Here is a 19,487-nt window from a genome sequence, read left to right as displayed (position 1 = left end):
AGAAAGAGATAGAGAGATAGATAGATAGATACATAGTGAGAGAGAAAAGGATAGTTAGATATAAGGGATATTAAGGGATAAGACAATGGTAAGTTGATTAATATGCATACCCATTATGATACGTAATTGTAAAATAACGTTTTCTTATTAGTTGGCTTAACAATTTGTGGACTTGGGTGAATTTTGATTGTTTTGTAAAGTAATTTGAATGTTTAAACGTTTCAACCACTAATTTTAATTACAGAAGGGATACTTTTTAAGTATCATCAAAGGGGAGAGAGAGAAGAAGAGAAGGAGAGAGAGAGAGAGAAAGAGAGAGGGAGAGAGAGAGAAAGAGATAGATAATCAAATTTAGGACATTTTTTAAAGCCCCCATCCAAAAACATTTACAAGCAACAAATTGTAAATCCCATTAAAAAAATACATATTAAAGCATTTTAAAAAATAATCTGAAATTGATTATTTGAACGTATTATAAAAAGATATCGTAAAATAATGGATTTCGAATACGTGGATATGTTGACGGGGGAAAACTTTTCATCAATTCAGGGTGCTAATATGGATCTTTTTTATTATTCAGTTCCTTCATCCAGAAGGAGGAGAATGGTTTAGCCAGCTGTGAGTATTACTTTCCTATAGTACATGAAAATCTGGTGCAACTGACAAGTAATTATATATTGATTATTAAAATATTAATTTAATCATATCTAATTTATTCCTTTCTAAATAGCTACTTTAATATTGTTTTTTTATGTCCATACAAATTTTAACAGACAATTTCTCCTATGTTATTAAATTTCTTGGTATTAGATTCAAGTAACACCCAACGGACAACCAATTCTTTGATTGCACGACCTTTCTTGTAATTAGTTGCGCCTTTTTTTAAGCCAAGGCCTTAATGACGCAAATATGACTTAGCAACTGTAGGAACTATTACAGTAGCCCCAAAAGTGTTATAACAACGTTTCTTTAATCCTTGGCTCAACAACTTTGGTGATTTAGACATAAAGTTTACTATTCTAACATTTCAACCACTGATTTTAATCTATAAAAGGCATAATTATGTGTATCATCTTTGGGAATGTACACACTGCAAATTTTTTAAGAAAAAAAGTTGACCCTCAAAATTTCACCTTAAAGTGATACTTTTCTAATAGTTTATAGTCCACTAACTCATAAGCAGTAAGAATTCAAATCCATTAAGTCCCTTCTAACGAGATATTGGCAACTTTTTGCACACATTTTTGCAAACGGCAATTATTTCCTTTATTTGAAGTTTTGGATAATAACATTTTCATACAAGTTTTCAGTAATAATCATTTAAGATCCATTGTTGAGAAAAAATAACTGAAAAAATGTGTTTCCATGCAAAATAAGCTTAAAATCTAATGATTTTAAATATTTGCGATTTAATGGTAAAAAAGAATATTTTTTTCTTTTTGATAGCCTGAATATGTTTAATTTTGTTTTTTATATAATCTATTCTTTGAATAGACATGCATATTCTTGCAGATTTTTAAAAAAATTTTAAAAATCAAAAATCGAAATTAATCAAAATTTATCTATAGCCTTTGAAAAATACTTTTGATATTTTTAACCTATATAATCAATAAAATCAATGAAAATTAAAAAAGTTTTATAAAACAAACTTTTGGAAAAGGTTTAAGATAACTTCATAAAATTAGCATTTAAGTAGGATATTTTTCTTGTCTATTTTAAAAATGCAAATTAAACATAGTTAACGAATATTTAATTAGCAAGAATAGTAATAGAATATTTCAATAACTACTTAAACCTTTTTGTGGCTATGTTATTTATTTAAACAGAAAATCTATTTTGTCAGAATTATAAAAATAATGAAATATTTTCAAACAAGCTTGCAAAATAAACGTAATTTTATCAAACTTCCTCACAGTTTTTAGAAGATATTGTTGTAAAATATTAATTATTAAAATAAAATCTTTAATTTACAATGTTTAAAACACCTAAAAGTAAATTCTAAGCAAAATTAGATTTATTCTCTAGATTTAGAGTAGCTGCGCTACTTAAAAAAACATCTAGTATTGAAACCTACAGCTGATCAAAAATCAATAGTCATAAATTGGTGGTTTACAGATATCTAAACATATATATACACCTTACAGATTTATTTTTAAGATGGAATGTAAAGTATATTATATGAGATGTCATTTAGTCAAATTTTAAACAAAATAATTTTCATTAATTCATTAACAAAAAATAATGTTATAAATTTAAACTCACAAAGAGACTATTGTGTATTTTATTATTATGTTCTTTCTGCAATCTGATTCAAAACAAACTTTTTCTCTCATTCAAGTCAGGGATGAGTTTAGTACCAAAAAAAATAAAACAAGTTGAAATACTTTTAATTTAATTTGATATTATTGTATAATATTTTCTTTTATATATAATTTAAGAAATATATTTATAAAATATTTACCTGTCATAAAGACGACATATAAAAACAACATCCTTATAAGGAAATTAAAATCTATTTTCAAAATTTTCAAATTCATTTTATGCTTAAGAAGGGACGAGAAGGAATTGAAATTCAACATTAACTTGTTATTTTGCTTGTATATTTATCATATTTGTTTACAGTTTATTGGTAAAGTTTGGTAATACTTTATTTCGAGTCTATCATGCAGTGTACTTTATTAATACTACCATTATGATGTACCAGATGTAGAGAAAAGGAAAATTACTCCTAAAAAATGGACTACCTTGAAATAGTCAGCTTTCTCAAATAAGTTGATCAATCTTCATAAATTATAGTATTGTGTTTGGCTTTATTATTCACTTAGTTTAAAAAATAATCAAAAACTTTGTTGTAAGTCTTTTTTAAAATATTAAAATCTATTTTAAAATGTAAATAATTACACAAATTTAAATACATAAATAAAATGTATAAAAACTTATTTCAAATAAAAGATTGAGACTTCTAGCGCATAAAAATTTAACTATATATGTTTAAAAAGATGGAAGGTAAATAGAGAGAGAGGAATAAGACAATACCGATAAATTAATGTTAATCTTCAATGATGAGATAAACAAAATTTACCCTTCTGTAGATTACAAATAGTGGTTGAAAACACTCAACTTAATGAACCAACCAAGTACCCAAAGTTGTCAAGGTATTGAATAGGAATATGTTTTTTTAAAAGTGTAATAGTATAATACAAAAAAGAACGATGTCTTAGAAGCTTAAGATCTCAGTAACCACTGAACCGAATGGGCTCTAATCTTCAGGAAATATATATCTACTGGTCCTGTGATGGTTTAATTTTTTGGGGGGTTGGGGGGAACACCCAACTGTTCCAAAAAAAAGAGAAATAACCCAACCAAAGAAATAAAAAATTTTAATCTAAAATAAAAAAGGTGGTTTGACTAACTAATTCAATCTAAAATGCAAAAATTTGGGTTGATCAAACCCAGTCCATTACCTAGATGCTTGGGGCGAAGCTGCAAGTAAATTGAAACAGTGTGGGGTTATTTTTCATAGGTAGTGTATAATGGATAGGTAAAATCTTATGAGGGGATTATATCCTTAAAGATTGCCTTGAAATGAGTATAGTAAGAATTATTTTTCTTAGTCGCTAAATGACATAATTATTTATATAAATTGCGATCTTTTTCTTTCATTGACTCCTAAAATCTATGAAAATAAAAGTCCAATATATTACTTTTTTGATATTTGGAATACTTTTGTTTTGAATTTAAATGATTTGAAAAGTATTTGAACATCCAAAATACATTACATAATTATTTTTAAAACAGATTTTGAGACATTTAGCGGCTTAAGATGTAACTACATATGTATGATTTGTATATTAAGAAACCGATAGATAGATAGAGAGAGATAAAGAGAGAGAGATAGAGAGAGAGAGAGAGAGAGAGAGAGAGAGAGAGAGAAAGCTAGAGGGAGAGAGAAATTGAGTTAGATAGATAAAGAAACAGAGAAACAAAGATAGATAGATAGATATTTGTGTTAAAGGAAACCTATAGATTGATTGATTGATAGATAGATAGAGAGAGATAAAGAGAGAGAGAGAGAGAGAGAGAGAGAGAGAGAGAGAGAGAGAGAGAGAGAAAGAGAAAGCTAGAGGGAGAGAAAAATAAAGGTAGATAGATAAAGAAACAGAGAAATAAAGATAGATAGATATTTGTGTTAAAAGAAACCTTACCAGGCTTAGAAGATGAAAGAAAGATAAAGAAAGAGAGACATTGATAAATAGATTGTTGATTAAAATGAGTGAGAGAGAAAAAGAGAGGGGGAGATATAATGAGAGAGGTTTAGATAAAGGTACAGGAAAAGAGAGAGAGAGAGAGATATATATATATATATGGATAAACAGAGAGAGAGGAAGAGTGGAAGAAAGAGATAGATTGATAGGAAGATAGAGAGAGAGAGAGAGAGAGAGAGAAAGAGAGAGAGGGGGAGGGAGTGAAAAACAGAGAGAGAAAGAAAGATGGAGACACATTGAGAACAAGAGAGAGAAAAAGATACATAGATATCAATTAAAAGAGTGTGTACTAGAAAGAGAGAGAAAAAAAGCCCAGAAAAAGAAGTTTTGGGGAAAGTAGAGGAGAGAGAGTGTCTACACAGATATCTTAAGATAAAAATACACATCTTTCAAAGCAAAGCTTTCTATGATAATTAAATATTGAAATGGTTTTACACAATTTTACTGCTTTCTATCCCTATGTGCTACAGGCGCATTCGCTTAGAGCACTATTAACTTTACTCCAATAAGAGAAATCACCCGAAAAAATACCCGACGCAACAAACATTCTTTTAATGTGAAATAAAAAAAAATAGGTTATTTAAATTTTTTCCACATTTAATATCATTTGATTACGCTTTTTTATTTTAAGGGGGGTTAACAAAACACCCCTTTGTCCCTTCTTGTGGACTCTCTGACAGAAGGGGCGAAGTATAGATTTAATTGTTAGAGATCTTTGTCTCAGAAAAAAACAACTACAACTACAACATGCAACTATTGTATATAATGTTTAATATTGAATTACGTTGAAATGAAATATTAATAATGTACATATGATTTAGTATTTGACTGCTTTTTAAAAAAACAATTATTCTTCTAATAAAAACAAATTTTACATTTTACACAATCTGTTTATTAAAAGAAATTATGATTATACAAAAAAAAACAATTAAGACATAGTTTAAGCAATATTTAAACAAAAGTTAGAGATATCTAGGGGCAAAAAATTAAACTACATATTTGTATAAAAAGAAACCAAACTCGGAGTTGGAATGAGTTAACTAGATAGAAAAAGTAAGAGAGAAGAAGAAAGAGGGAAAGAGATAGAAAAAGAGATAAACAAAGATAGATATATTTGTATGAAAATAAATTTAAAAGGCATGAAAGAGAAGAAAAGATTGATAAAAAGAGAGAAAGAGAGTGTGCTATAGAGAGAGATAGAGAGAGAAGGAATAAATGCATCATTTTGTTAACAAAAAGAAAGCCCAAAAAACGAAGTGAAAATTTTGGTGAAAGCTTGAGAGAGAAAATGTCCACACAGATATTTTAAGATAAAAATGCACGTCTTTTAAAGCAAAGCTTTATATTTTGACTGTATTTTTGTGTTTAATAGACAATAATAATTGTGCCCTAGGGGCATAGCTGCTGGTATAATATTCATTACATTACATTCTTTCCTATTATACAATATACTGGTGGTTGCGCCCCTAGAATACAGGGGCTCGGTATTCAAAGGCATAAGAAGTGGCCAGATAAAATAGCTTAAAACCATCCAGGGGCCAATATGAAGAATGACTACAAAAAAGTAGTTTTTTGAAATCTTAAGCGTTAGACAAAAAATCTTTTCTACTTATAATAGGATTGTAGCTGTCCATTTAAGAATTTTTACACAAACAATATTCTTAAAGTAATATATATGAATTCATAAATATAGGAGAATAAATACTCCTTACAAAAATAGTGCTTTAAATGTTATTAAAACGTTAAATACACTTGATATATTGATGGTAAAATTTTGATTGAAGGAATTTTGTTTAAACCTAAATTCAATGTTTTTTACTATTGTTTTTTTATTGCATATACATTTTTATCTAAAATGATAAAGTGTATTATTTTTCAAAAACATTTTTACAAAATTTAAAAATTAAAAACATTATTGAGAAATTTAAATCAAAGTTTAACATATATTTTTTTTTAAATTTTGCCGGCAAAATATTTAACTACTTATGTACAATATCTGTAAACTAGAAACCTAACTTTTCTGTCCAGGGAAAAAATGGTTAAAGGAGGATAGATAGACAGATAGAATGATAGATAGATAGATAGTAAGAAAGTAAGATAGATAATAAGATAGATAGAGAATAAGATAGATGGATATATAGAGGGAAAAAGTGATAGATGTATATAGAAATAGACAGTGTGTTTGTGTGTGTGAGAAAACAAAAAAGGAATGAACAAGACTGACAGCATCCATAAACGCGAAGCTCTGAAGCAGTAGGACAAACGAACATTAACACTTGTAGAGTGTCAGAACTGAATAATAAGAATATAAATGTTTAACAGTCGAAAAAAAATTAAGTAAATTTGTTGAAAAACTGCTGAAATACAGGATATACTTACATGTTTAGCACTTGATTATAGAGATGCTTCGATTTTAACATTGCACTTTGTTGTTCAAGGAATCAGTGGGTATTTAAAACATCAGATCAATCAGATTATTTTTTCACACAAAAAATTGTTGTTAAAAAAGTTAAAAAAAATAACATGGTTAAAATGGGCGTACAGATATTCTCGTAATGATTTTAGACTTGCTACGCTTTCTAAATAGTACCTAACTACTACAGGAATTACCAGGCAAAGTTTAAAATTGATAAAATAATTCTAACCTTCCTAATTTAACAAAAAAATCTATCATTCACAGACGGACTGACGGACCGTCCCTTATTATAGAAAAGCTTCGCTTTTAAAAATGTATCTTTAGGTTTATTTATTATTCAATTCAATATTGTTTAACAATGGGTTGTTAATGTTGTCTTATACGTTGACTTTTCAAAATTTTGGATTTAAAGATTTGTTGAAATCAATAATAATATTTATTGGAGATAAAAATCACGAAACCTCTCTCATAAAATTTTTCTAGTTTTTATGTTTTCTATGATTACTGACAGATGGTTTGAATAAAACTAGCAGCTGCACGCCTAGCATCTAGGAACTCTGTATTGAAAGGGCTGGAAAAATAGCCCAAAACCACCCCAAAGCTAAAATCTGAAAATAGTTTAGCCTTAAACTACCAATGTGAAGCTTATCTAAAATAGAGTACCCAATCATTTCAGTATAGTTGCCAAGATCTTCAGCTTCAGACAAACAAATTAATGTGTATAAGATATATAGGTTAGAAAGAATTTTAATGTTAGAGGGAGAATTAAAATCTGCATCAAATTTTAAGGATTTTTTTTATAAAATTCGTTTTTTGTATAATTCTTTATCTAAAAGCGGAAATACAATTTAAGTTAATTAATTTTGACATCTGTGATTGGTGGATTGAAAATTATCTTCGCTCTGATTGGAGAAGCTTAAGTGTCGCACATCATTCAACCAATAAGAGCGCTGGTAGTTTCCAATCCACCTGCCCTATTGGTCAAAATTTATTAACTTAAATTGTATTTCTGCATTTAGATAAAGAATTATATACAAAACGAATTTTATAAAAAATCCCTAAAATTTGATGCAGATTTCGAATCTCCCTGTAACATTAAAATATCTTCTATCTTATTTATCCTAAACTGTATACATAGGATGCTTGATACGTCAGAAGTGTGGAAATATAATTCCTGCAGAAATAGTCTATCTTTAGTCAAAGATTATCTCAATTTCCTCTAACATCATTATTTATATATTAAAGAATGTTTGACTTTTGATTCTTTTCAAATTTAAAGATTATACAAATCGTATCATAAATCATTTTTAAACATTCAAATAATATTGTTAATATACATAAAAAGATTGAAAAAATATGCAAATATATATTAATTTAAACATTTTTTATTTATTTTAAACATAATTTGAGATATCTGGCGGCTAAAAATACAACTATATATGTATAAAGTTTATATGAAAACATATGAGAAACCCACCGAGGCATATGAGGTGAAAGCGATTGATAGATAGAGAGAGAGGCGGAGAAAGAGAGAATCAATGAGAGATAGATTGATAGGTAGAGACAGATTAAGTGAGAGATGAAATATAAAGAGAAAGAGTAAGAGAGCAAGAGAGAAATTAAGAGAGAGAGAGAGAGAGTGAGAGAGAAAGAGAAATAAAGAGAAATATTTAAGTGGATAAGAAAGATAGATAAAGAGAGAGGTAGAGAAAGATAGATAGAGAGAGAATAAGAGAGGGAGAGACAATGAGAAAATAATAGAGAGCGAGAGAGAAATAAAGAGAAAAGAGAGAGAAAGCAAACACATATAATGAAAAGATGAATAATGAAAAAAAAGAAGTGAAACTTTTTGTTAAAGCAGGAGAGAGAATGTTTCACAACATATAATATACAAATATTTTCTATAGTAATCTTGTCTGTATTTATTTTTCTTCTGCATATAAAACCTACTAAATCAAAACAGACTATTTTGATTTTTCTTTAATAACTGCCAATAATTCATGTTCTTTTCGTTTGTCTATTAAAATCTTTAAAACCTCTGACTCGATTGAGTCCTTACTTTTAAGAGCACCTAACATTATACTAGGGATTGCTATAGGTTATTTTTCTGCCCCTTTACCTCCTCAATGAATACAAAGCGCAGAGATGCTAGTGTAGCAGCCGTTATTATTTTACCATTAGTGCACACACTGTAATTAATTTATTAGATACTAGCGGCTACGCCCCTAGAAGCCTCTAGGGGAACTTAAGGTAGGAGGGGGAAAAGTCGACCTTATCACATTTTAAATTTGAGTTTCAAAAGAGTAAAAAAATATTTTTTGGTGGGGAAAGGGTGAAGACACCCTCCCCAAAAATAGCTTAAAACCTTCCAATGACCTATAAGAAGCTTCACTGTAAAGGAGAACATTATCGGTTTAGCGGTTAGCGAGATCCTTCGGGACAGACAAAAAACTCTTACTACTTTATATAATAGGAGATATGTATTACTAGCGGCTTCGCCCCTAGCCTCTAGGGGCTTCGTCCTATATAGTTTTGGGAAGTCAACCCTCCTTAATAGAAATATTCAAAAAATTATTCTTTGTTTAATTACTCTGTGGTAAAATTAAACCCAGGTTGTGCGTTTTATGCACAAAAATTTTAATTTGTACAAATTAAACCCAGGTTGTTTGCCGTATACACAAAAATTTCAATTCGTAAAAATTAGACCTAGGTTGTTTGCATACACAAAAATTAAAATAAAAAAAAAGATATTTTAATTTTTTTTCTAGGGGGGGGGGGATTCATGGGGGCTTCGCCCCATGTTGCAGTGGGGTTCCCCCAACCCAATTACTGGTTTTTGTTTTAAAAAAATTAAAAAAAAAAAATTTTGGAAGTGGGGATTTTTTTTTATTTTTGGGGGGTTGGGGTGTCCCACCCCTCAAGAAAATAGCTTAAAACCACCAGAGGACCATTAGGTATATTGCCAGAAGGGTAGAGCCCAATTTGATCAGCAGTAACTGAGATTTTACAAAAAATGTAAAAAAAAAAATTTGGGGGGTTGGATTTTTTTTATTTTTGGGGGGGTTGGGGGTGTCCCACCCCCCAAGAAAATAGCCTAAAACCACCACAGGACCAGTAGGTATATTCCCTGAAGAGTATAATCCGATCAGTTCAGTGGTTACCGAGATCTTAAGGGACAGACAGACAGACGGACAGACAGACGGTCAGACGGACAGACGGACAGACATCAAGCTACTTTGTATTATAGATATTCATCTATAATACAAAGTAGAACGATGTCTGTCTGTTTGTTTGTCTGTTTGTAGCGAAGGATCTCGCTAACCGCTGAACCGATCGGGTTCTCCTTTACAGGGTAGCTTCTCATAGTTCCCGGGAAGGTTTGTAACTATTTTCTTGGGGGGTAGGACACCCCCAACCCCCCTAAAAATGAAAAATACCCCCTCCCGAAAAAAAAATTTTAAATACGAAAATTGGTTAGATCAAACCTCTTGGGGCAAAGCCCCTAGAGGCTAGGGGCGAACCCGCTAGTAATATATAAGTCCTATTATATAAAGTAGTAAGCGTTTTTTGTCTGTCCCGAAGGATCTCGCTAACTGCTGAACTGATATTGTTTTCCTTTACAGTGAAGCTTCTTATAGGTCCTGGGAAGGTTTTAAACTATTTTTCGAGAGGGTGTCTTAACCCCCCTCTCCCCCCAAAAATTTTTTTTATAACTCTTTGGAAACTCAAATTTAAAATAGGATGAGGTCGACTTTTCCTTCTCCTACCAGTGCAGTGCCCCTAGAGTTAAATAGAATATAACATATATTTAAATCATTGAGACTTAATTGCCCCTTCACAAATAAAGTCGTTCATATTATACAAAGCCTCACACTTAAAACATGGAAATTCTTTTTTATGATTTATTAACAATAAAGTTTTTTTTATTTGATGCTAATTTTTTTCATAATAAAATTGTTACCAAATATTAATTTTATCTTTACTTTTACAAATTTTAATTTTAAAAAGATTTTTTTATTGACAATTTTGATAAATTTAAAAAATTGTGTTTATTTTAAACTTTTTGTATCATAATATCTAGCGGCAAATTTATAAACTACATAATTATGATCTTCCTATAAAGAAGCTTAGTCATGATGTAGAAAAATAGAGGAGAAAGTATAGGAAATGGGATGGGGGAAGGGGGGAGATAAAGAAGCGATAGAGAGAGAGACAAAGGGTAGGGGGGAAAATTAAGGGGAAAATTTTGGTGAAAGATCCTATAATTTCAGGCTTGCACAATAAAAAATACAGTCATATGTGAAGTTTCAAATATTATTTTGACTCTGTAAATGTTCAAGTTAGGGCAATAAACGGCTAATTTTCGTTTTATTTGGGGTCCGTGGGAAAAAGTCTGATAATATCGGGTGTAAGGGGTTTATTATTATATTTCCATATACGAGTATATACTGACCCTTGTCCGAGAGGTGTGAAATAGTCCAAAATATAGGGGATATAAAATATTAAAATTCTGTAATATCTCACTACCCTTCTGGACAGAATATAAAATATTTTTTAGCTAAATATCATGTGATTTGCATGATTAGGAATCACGGAACCTTGGCATATTTTCTAGAACTTTCTTGGCTTTTTTTGTAGCTTAACGTTAATTAAAAAATACCGAAATTATAAGAAGCAAAAAGCGGTGCATATTTTCTAACCCTGTCGGGTAATCATTAAAATTTACTTTACCTAACCTAACCTAATCTTCATAAGCTACTGTGAACGTACGATGAAGCCCGCAACTTCGTTTTTCTTTCCATGATCCTAATTTTCTACTAATACTCCATTTGCAAAATATGCGAATTTCCCAAAACTGCTTCTGATAAAAATTGTTTTAATACTTCTTTTTTATATAAAATAAATATGATTGATATTATTTTGTTTTATTATCTATAATATAATTGGCCAAAAAGCCTTCATAAAGTGTTATAAAGAGAATATAGTATCACTGAAGATTCATATATTCCAACTTTCAATATGTAACTTTGAAGCAATTTTGTTTGTTTTCTACATTACCGAATACTTTGTGAAATCAATTCGTCTCAAATGTAACTTTTCTTAAAAATAGGTTTCTAAAACTTGAAATATAATTTTTAACTTTTCTTACCAATGAATGATGAAAGTATAAATTTAAGAACAATTTGAAATATTTACCCTCTAACGGCTAATTTATTTACTATAATTTCATCGTATTAAATCCAAATTTAATCTTGTTTCTCCCCCCCCCCCCCATCCCAATTATTACCATACCATTACCAGGTTGGTTACGATATTATATATTTGTTTTTTATCCGTGGTTGAGGTTGAGGTTTTGATTTGAGCAAGGGGTCGAACTTGAAACCTTACTTTTAATAAAGCAGAGCTTTTCTATGATTAGAGTCGGTATGTCCGTCAATTACGGTTAGGTATGTCCTTTAAACAGTATTCTGTATTTAACAATTTTACAAAAAAAATGACGTATGATTTTGTCAAAAATAATACATTTATAAGTCCAAGCAAACGAATGAGAAAACGTGATTATAAAACGTTGGGTACCAGTATAATTTACACTTTACAGTCCATTCAATCCCTACTTGCCTTCCGGGTTTTTAAAAATGGACAAACAATGAAATAATATGAAATATATACATGGATACACTGAGAAAGAAAATTTGTAGTTAATTTAGCTTGCTAACACAGAACTCGTTTATTGTTCATTAGTTCATCTAGTAGAAGGGGAGTGGGTAGATTGGGGGGTGGGGGGTATGGTTATTTTAGCCAGCTATGAGTTTCACTTTATCAGAATACATGAAAATATGATGCAGCATCCAAGTAATAATATTTCCGTTGTAGTAGCGCCTCTAAAATGGAATGGACACACACACAAATAATCTATGATTCATACCCATATCAACAAGGATCACAACATCCATAAAAGCGAAATGAAATGTAATTTAGAAGCCATATTGGAATAGATATTTATCCTATTTATTAACGAGTACTTTTAAGTCAAGTTTTTATTTTTATATAATTACTGACCCAACGGTTTGAAATAGATATTTATCGCATTGTGCCGTATATGTAATTTAGAAGCCATATTGGAATAAATATTTATCCTATTTATTAACGAGTACTTTTAAGTCAAGTTTTTATTTTTATATAATTACTGACCCAACGGTTTGAAATAGATATTTATCGCATTGTGCCGTATATGTAATTTAGAAGCCATATTGGAATAAATATTTATCCTATTCCTATCATATTATAGACAACTGACATTATTCTTTTATTTTAGTAATTATGGGAAAATTGAAACAAATTTAAAATGCACGGAAAAATGTCTATAAAAAAAACTTAATTATGAAATAGCTTCGCTCCAAAAAAAATAAAATACTGAAGGCGAAGGGAAACAAATCTAAAATCTTAAATATATATGAACATAGCTTTGTAAGTATGTCTGTCCAGTAAGATCTCGTAAATTTACGTAATATTCATTAAGATTTAAGAAGTTTTAAATGAAAAATAGTGAAGTGAACACAATGGAAATTCTTTTAGCTTGGACAATATACTCCCCCCCTCCCCTATTTAAGAAGGGTTGACCGATATGAAATTCTATATTTAAGAAAGGTTGACCGGTCACCGATATATGAACTTGATTTATGACCCCCCCCCCCCCCCCCCAAGAATAACAACACAAGGTGACAAGACATATGGAAATTAGGAAATAATTGTCATCCTTGTTGATATAAGCAGAATATTAATGAAGAAGAATTGTCCTATCGATTTTAAACTTTCCATTATGATTTCTGTAGTAGTTAGGTACAATTCAGAAAGCTTAGCAACTCTATAACCATTACCAGAATGTCCGTGAGTCCATTTTAAACATTTTGATTTTTTTGAATTTTTAGTTACAAAGCTACTCTGTAATATTTTATCCACCAATAAGAAAATTCAGAAAGTTACTATTTTTAAATTTATTATTTACAATAGTTATTAGTTAGAATTTAAATAACGAGTTACAAAAATGAGTCATGACTGTTACAATTTACAAATAATAATAAGGTTTAAAAATACTGGTTTCTTTACTTATTTACAATTATAATTATATAATGTTGGTTGCAGGTTACTGGTTATGGAATGATGACTTGTGGTTTCTTATTTACAATTATAATGATGGTTACTGGTATATACAATGAGTGGATGATGGCATGAAGGCATGAAGGCATGAAGGCAGTTAGAGTTATTTACTGGTCATGATGGCGATGGGGGCAGTTGGTGACATTGAACGTGACATTAGTAAATGTCAAGTTCACACCCTCAACATGGCCAGAAAAATTTAAAATTGAAATTCCAGGCGGGAGTACGGCGGCTGGCGGTGGTTGTACGGGGGCTGCTTCCGGTTCCGGCTGCTGCGCTGCTGGCTGCTGTGCTGGAACTCGGCGGCCGCGTCCCCTAGGCCTGCCGCGGGCCGGAGCTGGCGGTGGTTGTACGGGGGCTGCTTCCGGTTCCGGCTGCTGCGCTGCTGGCTGCTGTGCTGGAACTCGGCGGCCGCGTCCCCTAGGCCTGCCACGGGCCAGAGCTGGCAGTTCCTCCTCAGGCCTGGAATTGGCGACATTCACGACAACTCGTGAATTATCGCCTGCATTTATTGTTGTTCTGGCACGGGTCTTGTTGCGGGTAACTGCCACCATTATAATTTATATAAATAAAATATAAATATGTTGACTACGACTTGACAAGTTGACTTGATTACGAATTTTTTATTACTGAGATAACATGGTGTCATACCTGCCTTTATAAGTTTATATAACCAAGTGGGTGGAGACTTCTGTCTTCTTTTATTTGCGCCGGTCATACCGGTCAAAGGCAAAAATAAAAGAATAGTCAATAGTTATTTGATCTTTCTTTTAAATTATATATTATGTCTATAAAATGTATAAAATGTCTATGTCGGAAAAATGTCTATAAAAAAAAACTTAATTATGAAATAGCTTCGCTCCAAAAAAAATAAAATACTGAAGGGAAACAAAATAATCTAAAATCTTAAATATATATGAACATAGCTTTGTAAGTATGTCTGTCCAGGCGATAAATTTAATTCAAAAAATAGACATTTATCAAATTATCACATCGTATTATAAGCGTATGACCGGAAAGTAAAAACGATTTCTTTCAACTGAAGTCCAAAAAAACCGTATATAGTTATTCCGAATTTTACGATTTGTATTTAATAAAAGATAGACAGACAAAAAGAAAGAACTAAAATTATTAAAGTGATTATCTAAATTTGGTTACTATCATCATATCTTTGTATAATTGGTCAAAAAGCCTTCATAAAACTCCTAGGAAAGTACATAAATAAAAACGAAAATGTCATTGTCTATAATATGTTAAAAGTAAAACTATAGAAACTAACTTTTGAAGCGAAGCTATTTCTGATTTATTTACATAAATAAAAACGAAAATAGCAGCAGAGAAAATTACATTTCTCCAATAGCGTTACAGACTGACAAAGTGAATTATTGAGTAGCTACATACTAAAAAGTATTAATTACGTATTATTCACGGGTTTTAAAGAAAATATTCAAAAGTGCAATAATTATTGCAACAAAAAAGTATCATTATAAACAAGGATGACAATATCCATAAAAGCGAAGAATACTGTTTACGGACATACTGACATTTTTAGGACTTGATTATAGAGATTGCTTTGCTTAAAATACTGTACCTTATTGTAATAGGAATATACAAAATATAAATACACAAGTTTTGACAAAATAATAATTAAACGTTATGCAAAACTTCTTAAATACAGAATACTGTTTACGGACATACTGACATTTTTAGGACTTGATTATAGAGATTGCTTTGCTTAAAATACTGTACCTTATTGTAATAGGAATCAGTACTCCAATTTTGTGTATCATCATTGGGGATGTACATCAATTTATAGGTCATTGTCTTATCCCTTTAGGTCCCTGGTAAGTATATTTATTTAAAAAAAAGTTAAAAAGTATAAAGTTATATATAATAATAATACTATATTTTACTTTTCATGGCTTGGAATTTATGGATGTAGTCATCCTTGTTTTTGCGTTTTTAACCCGTTAATTTTTACGGCAAAGCGTTTTTAAAAATCCTTATATACTAAAGTAACAGGATGTGTGTTTGTGTGTCTGATATAGGTTATTATAGGTTAATTATATGCTTAACCCTTGCAGATTAATCTTAAAACGGATAGCTTTTTTATGATTTATGATTTAAAAAATTTAAATTTAAAAAAGAAAGAACTAAAAATCTTGGGGGAGGGAAGAATATCATTATCTATTATATATATCGTCGTCAAATCAACCCTTTTTTTTTGGGGGGGGGGCCTTTATGACCTGTCACCAGAATCATATTAAAAGGAAGCCGGCGAAGGGAATGTGGAGGAAAGGGTCAACTTAGTAAGAAATATGAGATGAGATCTTATTATTGTTTTCCCCGCGGGCCGCCCGCCTATATTTATAAATTATGGCTTTCTTACAATATTATTACTTACTAATTTACTTATTATCCTATAGACCCGTAGCGAAGCTTTTCTTTAACTAGGATCGGTTTACAATATTATTACTTACTAATTTACTATTATCCTATAGACCCGTAGCGAAGCTTTTCTATAACTAGGATCGGTTTTATGGATCTACGGAAAATTCTGGTAATGATTATAGAGTTGCTTTCTAAATGTACTAAAAATAAAATAGATAGACTCTACGAACAGTGATGAAATGTGGGTGGGTGGAGACTGGAGTTAAAATTACGTTTTCTGTTTCACCGCCTGCCGCTACAACTCCACCCATTTAAACACCATAAAAATTTGTTTGGTTTGTAGACAGACACTGAAACTCCTCCCATTGAAAATAAAACCATTTTCACCGTCCTTATAACGTAATTAACTTAGCTAATAATATTATAAATGTAGTATAATTAAATTATTTTATTTTAGTTCCACAGCCACTCATACACCTTCGGCTTCAACTTCAGGAAGTACAACTAATAAGCGGAAGAAAGGCCAGCCAAGGTAAATACTAGGAGCCGAGGGATCTCGCTAACCTCTGAACCGATATTGTTCTCCTTCACAATTAAGCTTCTTATAGGTCCTGGGAAGGTTTTTTTAAACTATTTTTGGGGAGGTTGTCCCAAGAAAAATATTTCTTTACTCTTTAGAAAATCAGATTTAAAATATTCCCCCTCCTATAAAATAACTATTATTAAAATTGAAGCTATTTTATTTCAGTATGGATGTGTCTGTCCTGTCAGGTGTCGAAGAACTTGATTACCAGGTCCATTACCAAGGTACTGCTAGTGATAATAATGAATATGATTATCACTTAACTAAGCGGTATAGGCATGATAGTTCCCTGGGCCTCAGACTTGAAGAAACAGATGTATATCAACCACCTGATCTACCTGAAATACCCCTCGCCGCCCAACAGACGACTATGCCCATTCCAATTACCCCTACGGCCACAGGTATTGATACTTTTCTGTATCCAGATCATAGTACACCGCTACATTGTTCATCATCATCGTCGTCGGGGTGTTCTCCTCCTCCCAAGGGCAAGGGCAAGGGCAAGGGCAAGGGCAAGGGCAAGAATAAACAAACCTTACCCCCAATTGACGAAGGCCAGCCAACAGACAGTACTGAAAAAAATAAAAGGAAACCCTCTGCTAAGAAGGCAAAACCAACAGCTGAACAGTTACAGATCATCAAGCAGTATTTACAGGAAAGTTCATTAAGTGCAGAGGAAAATAAAGGTGCAGGAAGGCCACCTGGCCGGCCTAACAACACCACTATATTGCGCATAGTCCAGAAGAAAAAAGGCAAGAAATTAAATGGAGAAGAAAAAATTAAAATGAAAGGTAGGAGTTTAATTGTTCTGGCCAATGAGAGTTTATTATGAATTATTGGAGCAATTACAATAATGAATAAAGCAAGACTTTTTGTAAATATTACAAATTGGAAGAATCTATTAACTGCGATGGTTATAGCTTTCCCCGCACTCGTTTCTCCGTCGTCTTTCACTCGGTACGGGCTCTCCCTCGTCCGACGAATTCCTCTCTTTCCATAAATTTTGTTGTTATATAGGGGTTCTAACGACGCGCTTGCGTTATGTGAAAAAACAAGTAAAAAAACGGGCAAAAGTATAATATTTTTGGGAATTATTTATCAAAAAACAATTAATGCTTTACTAATATGCATTTTTCAAGTAATTTTCCAGCTCGAAGAGCTATATAAGACAATTTAAGCTTATTTTATTCATATAACTAGCACATAAATCTCACTAGTGTGAGCGCTCTAAATGGTATTACCTTGGTATGGGTTTACCTTGGCAAATCAATCGATCAATGAAATGTGAATTTTGCGAATCACGAAACCTTCTTAATTCAATCTATTTGAATCTTGGAATTTGAAATATGAATTTTTTTAACCTTTAATTTAACCAATTTAATTCAAAGGGGGGTAGAGTGGCGACCTCCCCCCCCCCAAAAAAAAAAAAACGTTTCTTATCAACAACTTTAGGGATTTTAAGTTAATTCTGATTGGTTAGTTCTTTAAGTTGAGTGTCTAAACGTTTTAACCACTAATTGTAATCTACAATAGGGATAATTTTGTGTATCATCATTGAGGATGTACATTAATTTATTGGCCATTGTCTTATCCCTTTAGATCACTACTAATTAATACATAATGACCTTTTTTTGATACATAAATTACAGTCTGTAGTTAACCATAAGTGGTTGAAACGTTTGGACACTCAACCTAATGAACCAACCAATCAAATTCAACAATTCTGCAAAAGTTGTTGAAGCAATGAATAAGAAAACCTTATTATAAAACTTTGGGGGACTAGTAGAATAAACAGCCCAATGGAAGCAAACCAGAAAGTCATTTGAAATAATGTTTTTGAAATAATGATTCTTAGGACAACAAAACACAATGTTATAAGCGAATGATAAAGTCTAAAAATGAAAGTTTGAATTAATATCAAGACCTAACAAGGATGACAACATCCATAAAAGTAAAGATCTGAAACGGTAGGACAGACGAATATTAACTCTTGTAGAGTGTCTGAACTGAATATACAAAATATAGATTGTAATAGGAATCAGTCATTGACGTCACAAGAAAAGAAAAGTAGGATGTCTTTATTCATTTATATTACTAAAGAAAGAGTAAAGACTCCCTTGTGTGCGTGCAAGTATTTAAATATAATATGATTTATTGTTATTTGATCTTTGGGTCAGCCACGGTGTTCGTACAAAAATGTTTAAATAAAAAGAAACATATTGAATAGCAATGTTTAAATATAACAAAAAACACAATGATTTACTTTTATTTATGTAGAAAAATAAGACAAAATTTTAAAAACTTGAGTATTTGGTATATTATATAAAGAGCTAATTTTCATTATTGGTGCATCATTGTAAACCCTCCCCCCCCCCCAAGCCGCGGGAATTCATTAAGAATAGATAGAATAGGAGGAGAATTATGAAAATAAATTTCCTATTTTAATTTTGATAAGACAATGGCTGATAAATTGGTGTAGGCATTTAGGATATTTTCAATTCATCATTTATGCATCATTGTAAAACAACCCCCCCCCCCCCCTCGCCGGAATTCATTAAGAATATGATATCCTGGACCGGCTTTGTAAAGTCACAGGACACATATGATATCTATGTTTATAGCCCCCCCCCCCCCAAGGAGTGGAATAAATAAAGTATAGCCGTTTGAGTTTCCT

At 31.1% G+C, this 19,487-nt stretch overlaps 1 protein-coding gene across 1 annotated transcript; it reads left to right on the top strand.

Annotated features, from left to right (window-relative positions):
* The first annotated feature begins 16,688 nt into the window (after positions 1-16,688).
* Positions 16,689-17,676, top strand: LOC145331762 (uncharacterized). Its single transcript, XM_080176603.1, has 2 exons — positions 16,689-16,762; positions 16,979-17,676. The coding sequence occupies exon 2, from the start codon at positions 16,980-16,982 to the stop codon at positions 17,643-17,645; it is 666 nt and encodes a 221-aa protein (XP_080032729.1). The 5' UTR covers positions 16,689-16,762; position 16,979; the 3' UTR covers positions 17,646-17,676.
* Positions 17,677-19,487: the final 1,811 nt, after the last annotated feature.

Source organism: Acartia tonsa, chromosome 1 (genome assembly GCF_053477335.1).
Source record: "Acartia tonsa isolate MP-2025a chromosome 1, ASM5347733v1, whole genome shotgun sequence".
Classification (NCBI taxonomy): Eukaryota; Metazoa; Arthropoda; class Copepoda; order Calanoida; family Acartiidae; genus Acartia; species Acartia tonsa.
This window is presented reverse-complemented; position numbering and strand designations above follow the sequence as displayed.

Coding starts and splice junctions, on each gene's coding strand:
- LOC145331762 (XM_080176603.1), top strand. CDS start 16,980: ATGGATGTGTCTGTCCTGTCAGGTGTCGAAGAACTTGATTACCAGGTC.